Here is a 5,383-nt window from a genome sequence, read left to right as displayed (position 1 = left end):
CAAGACACCTTTAAAAAAAAAATCATTTTATTTTAAAGTAGTAAAAAATAATAAAAAAATAATGCAGATCACTTGCTTCTGGTTTATTCCCCCCTTCCTACCTGGGTGCAGCCCCGGCCCCACTGCGCTGCTCTGCCCCGCAGTGCCCATGAACTTGCTCAGCTCTGCTCTGCTCAGCTCTGCACTGCTCAGCTCTGCTCGGGGCTGCCCCGTGTCCCCAGTGAAGGTGGCACCTGAGCAGCCCCGCGGGGCTTCCACTCCTGACAGGTACTGGCCGAGGCCCACGAGCAGAATACGGCTGATTTGCAGCAGGGTGCTAGCTTTGCCAGGTGAGAAACGGAGCAATCCAGCCCAGGGCTGCTGAAGAGACCAAGCAAGCTCCAGAGAGGCGTGGGGGCAGTTTGCTGCTTTCCTGGCAGCATTCCACTGCTATCTGCGTTTCCAACAAGGGAGAAGACAACAGCTGAGTCCAGAGCATCTTGTGCGATTGCACCATCCAGGATATACCCCAAACAACAGCAGCTGCTCCCAGGCAGCAAGTGGGGAATTTCCCTCACTGTGGTAGGGTAAGGCACATGCTGTGTTTGCATTCCCACAGCACCTTTGGCTGCTGATTCCCTAATGTCACACGTGCTCCTCTGGCTTAGAGAGGATGCAGAGAATGGTGGTGAGCTGAACCAGCAGAAGGGATGTAGAGATAACCCTGCTGTCTACTCTGCTTTTAGCCTGGAGGAATCTATAACCCAGAGAAGACTCATGCCCTATTTTTTTTAACACCCTCCCAAGCCAGGAGATGTGGCAGCATCTCTCCATCCTCTTTGCAAAAGAAGAAACCACAGCAGGGTAAGGCAGCGAGGTGTCAGGCACAACAGCAGAAGCAGGGATCCACAACCTGGTCTTCCAGCACCTCTTATGCTCATTCTTCAGCCCTGAAACCAGACACTGGGCAGGACAGCATGGGAATGGAGTGCCAGGCAGGGATCCCCCAGCCTCAGCCTTGAATGCTGGAAAGGCTCAGCAAGTGGGGAAGCCCCTGCTCTCCCACTCACAGCCTTCTACTGTGCAAAGGACTGAGGGAGCGGGCAGGCTGGGGAAGCCCGTGCAGCCCTCACATGCCTGGGCACTTGAGGTAATGCTCAGCCTCCCGATGCTGCGGGGGAGTGGGGCGCGTTAGATCACATGAGACCTCAGGTGCCCGCAGCAAGAATAGATATTTATTAGAGTGAGTCTTAGCTCTCCTCACCTCACACTTAGTCTGATGGCGTTTGGGAGCACCAGAGGATGCTCTGTCCACTGTACAGTGTGAAAAGGAGTCCTCCCTTGCTCCTTCCTTGGATAAGCTGGAGACCCCCAGAAGCCAGACCCATGGCGGGGAGGTGAAGTTTTGGGCACAAATACCAAAGAAAAGCCTCCCCTTTGTAGTGCTCATAGCGCCACCTTCTTCTCTATGGGAAGGCAGCCGGAGGCCAACAAAACTTTTCCAAAGAGGAGAGGGGGGAAATAAATCTCCCAAAGTAGCTCTTGCTCCCACTGAACTGCAGGCAGGCAAGGTCCCAGCAGGCAATGATGCAGAGTGAGGAGGCAGCCTGAAGGGCCAAAGGAGTCCAGCCGCTCACTCAGAGCACACAACAGGCTTCCCCGAGATCTTCAGGTCATCGAAGGGCAGCAAGGCGAGGAGCTGCAAAGGCCAAAGGTGTGGATGTGTAAGGATCCAGGGTCATGTCTCCATCAGGCTTTGGCGGGGTCTCAGACCTGCCCAGCAGCCCAGCAGCCTCCCATCTCCCCATGGAATTGCCAGAAAACCCTGCCTGGGCTTTCCCTAGGGCTCAAGGCAACAGGCACCCACACACCCTCAGAGCCAACTGTGCACTCTATGGGGGAGGATGGGCACAGCTAGAAACACCTCCTAGAAGCTCTCCCTACAAATTGTCAGACTCCTGCATCCCCCCTGACAGGCTTGCAGAGCCACAGGCCTCCCCCCTCACAGACTCACATCGTCATGGCCATCAGCCAGGTCCTGGGCTGTCTCGTTTTCCATGTTCCTCAGCAGGGTGTCTGCCCCGGAGTGTGAGAGAATGGCGGCGATGGCAGCATCCTTGCGGCCCACAGCCAGGTGGAGCGGGGTGCACCCATTGTACATCTGGGCATCCACATACGCCCCGTTGCGCAGCAGGAACTGGACGGCCTTGCGGTTGTGGCACTCCACGGCCAGGTGCAATGGGGTCTTCCCACTCGTACCCTCCTGCAACCCACACACCACAAGGATATGGGTGCAAGGTCCCCTCAGACGGGCCCCACAGCACCCAACTGCACCCTCCTGACAGGGAGCAAAGGGCGGACTCTTTTTTTTTGCAGTTATAGTACCTAACAGTTTTCCTCTTCCTCAAAATTCAGTGCCTCCAAGCCCCAGAGCAGTCCTGCCACCACGTGGCAGTGCCTGTCCCAAGACTGGAGGGAGTCCCCAAGGCAGCAGCGCACTGTGCCCAACCTCACCCAAACGTCTCACTATGCCCCCAGCCTTACCCGAACATCAATGTTGGCGCCACTCTCCAGCAGCAGAGACATCATTGGGATGTTCCCCTTCAAGGTGCTGATGTGCAGACAAGCCAAGCCTGGGGTGAGGAGGCAGGAGAGAAAGCCATAGTCAGCCTGGACCACCCCGAGGCACACCAACCCTGCGCCCACTCTGCTGCGCTCCCAGATCTCTGCATACACAATGCACGGTCTCTGCCCCAACCCAGCTATTGGCTCCACACTGGGCTGCCCTCAAGGTCTCACCTTGCCAGTTCTGGAGCTGCAGGTCCTGGTGGTGCCCATGGGGCTGGGTCGTGCCCTCTGGCAGGGCTGTGCCCTGCAACAGCTGCTGGGCACACCACAGGCGCTGCTGCTCACAGGCCAGGTGCAGTGGGGTGTTGCCGTTGCGGTCCTGCAGCCCAGGGTTCACTCCTTTGTGGATCAGCGCCTGGATGACACTGGGCTGCTCCAGGTACACGGCAAGGTGGAGGGGGGTCTAGAGAGGAGGTGGGGACAGGAAATTAGGAAAGTGCAGCAGCCCATCCCTGTCCCAGGGTTAAACGTGGATGGCACCAGGGGACGCATATGGTTTGTTGCCCCCTGCATCTCAGCTTGAAGAACACCCATGGAGGCAGGTCTCACTTTCCCAGGTTATCTACCCTGCCACATTCAAGCCATGCCTGCTCCACCCTCTGTGGCTGCCTGCAATGTCCTGGTTCCTCATAAAGGGCCCCTTCACCCTGCAGTGCTGGGAACTGTCACATCTCTATCTCAAGGTATCTCCCACACCCTACTTTCCCTCCCTGAAAAGGGGCTGCTCACAGGGGACCTTCACCATTCTCTGGAGGAAGTAGGTTGGGGGTCCTGGGGAAAGGGCAGATGGACTGGACATCTACCCGAGGAAGTGCATTGGAAGTCCTGGGGAACAGGCAGATGGATGGGACATCTACCCAGGGTGCAGCCTGCTGTACCTGCCTTCCTTCCTCCCATCTTCTGCCTATCACATCCACATACCTGGAAAAGATCATTTTGGATCTCCAGCACCTCCCTGGGCAGCTGAGCGATGCAGCAGAGTGCCACAGCTGGAACACAGTGGATAATGGCTAGGTGAACCAACCTACAAAGGGGATGAAGTGAATGAGGAAGGGGAAAAAAACAACAACGAAAAACAGAGTCCTAAGTGGCATGCTCAGGAGTAAACGTCCTCCACTGCTGCATGGAGGAATAACCTCCCTGCCTTCCCCAGACCCCTCCCCACCAGCTCAGTGCCTCTCCATGCTGCCCTCTCCCTTAGGAAACTCAGCAGCAGGGCAAGGCAGGAACACATCCCGAGGCTCCTCAGGGCAGTCCTTTGCTCTGATCCCCATGCAGAATGGACCCTCCTGTAGTCACTAAACACCACAGGTTCTTCCCTTGCACCCTCAGAGCATGTGCAGGGCTTAGACCCGGCACTGCCCAAAGCCTGGCCTCCAGGAGCCAGACTTTTTCTCTCCAGGTCCAGAGAGCCTGGGAGGTGTTTTGCGGAGGCCGGGGGCTGGGTTTGGCAGCTGCGGAGGGAGATGTGGGCTCTGGCAGCTGCTTGGGGAATTCCAGTTCCCTGCTGTCAGCTATACACTGAACTTCTGCTTTCCCCTCCACGAAGGCAGGCAGCCAAAGCCCAGCAGGAGCCCAGCGCTGATCCAAGATCACCTGCACAGCACGTTCCCATGCCAGCGGATCTGCTGGCCCACACCAATTTCCTCTTCTTTCCTCCACATCCTTCCCTTTCAGCACTGCCGTGGCAGGGCTGGCACGCAGCCTGCAGGCACAGAGGGACATCAGAGGTGCAGCCATCAGAGTTCAGTGGACAGCAGGGAGCCCTCAGGATGGTGGCCCCCACAGCCATGTGGTTGCCAGGCAGCCCGGAGTCCCCCAACCCAAGGGGAGGTTTTATTTCCAGCCAGGCCTCACGCTGGCCCCCGTGCAGTCAGAACAGAAGTGAGAGCATGACAGAGGCAGAGCCGAGAGGGAATTTCCAGTCTCTTCCGCCAACCTGCTGCACTCCTGGGTCCCGCCTGCGCAGAAGGACTGGCCCCCCCAGTCCAGACCTGGCCATGGTGGGCAGCAGTGAGGAGAGGGCAGGAGCAAGGAGCAGGCAGGAGCGAGGAGCCGGCAGCAGTTCCCACTCTGCAGAGCATGGCAAGCGCAAGCTGAGCCTCCCACCACCTCCTCGCTGCTGTGCTGAGGCCACTGGTGGCTTTTATCTCTGTCAGGGATCAGCTCCAAAATGAAGGCCAGGCTGTAAGTGGGCTCCTGTTACCCACACTACTCGGTGGATGCAGGCAGGGCCAAACGATGTGGGGTAAAAGCAGTGCCAGCCCTGGCTGCTGCACAGCCCATCTTTGGGGATGCTACCTGCAATGTGGGGGATGGACAGCATCCCTCCACAGGTGGGAAGGCAAGACTTGGCCCTAAAGCATTGCAGCAAAGCAAGGCTGAGGCTGCCCTGTCACCAGCTGCAGGGAGGACATGAGTGTGATGCGAAGCCCAGTCCCCAATATGTCCTTTATCCACCTTCTGCCAAGCACTACCCAAGGATCAAGCCAACACCCAGGACCCTGGGCACCCTCAGCCGAGTCTCATTTTGGTGGCAAAGAAGGCTGGGTCCTCTTCGCACTGCTGCCAAGGTAAAGGCTGACAGGAGAGGCTGCATCCTCAGGGAAGGCCCAGTTCACACCTCGGCAGGGAATTCCCTGCTGGAAGGACAGGCCATCAACATCTGTCTCTGCACCACCATGGAGTGTCCCCTTGCCACCCATGCTCCCCAGGGCAGGAGAGAGGGCTGCAAGCGGGGCTGAGAAGCCCCATGGGCAGGGTCCAGCTGCCTTCA

The 5,383-nt window shown here is 57.8% G+C and overlaps 1 protein-coding gene across 1 annotated transcript; it reads right to left on the bottom strand.

Annotated features, from left to right (window-relative positions):
* Positions 1-1,480: 1,480 nt before the first annotated feature.
* LOC104273207 (NF-kappa-B inhibitor epsilon-like) lies at positions 1,481-3,631 on the bottom strand (the record flags this gene model as incomplete). The annotated part of the gene is made up of 5 exons (XM_009868454.1): positions 1,481-1,678; positions 1,994-2,242; positions 2,524-2,612; positions 2,779-3,010; positions 3,529-3,631. Coding segments are annotated over 5 exons (739 nt in total), but the record flags the coding sequence as incomplete, so codon positions are not given.
* Between the last annotated feature and the right edge of the window lie 1,752 nt (positions 3,632-5,383).

The sequence above is a fragment of the Apaloderma vittatum genome, unplaced genomic scaffold, assembly GCF_000703405.1.
Source record: "Apaloderma vittatum isolate BGI_N311 unplaced genomic scaffold, ASM70340v1 scaffold42440, whole genome shotgun sequence".
Lineage (NCBI taxonomy): Eukaryota > Metazoa > Chordata > Aves > Trogoniformes > Trogonidae > Apaloderma > Apaloderma vittatum.
The sequence above is the reverse complement of the archived record's forward strand: the minus strand, read 5'-3'. Positions and strand labels throughout refer to the sequence as shown.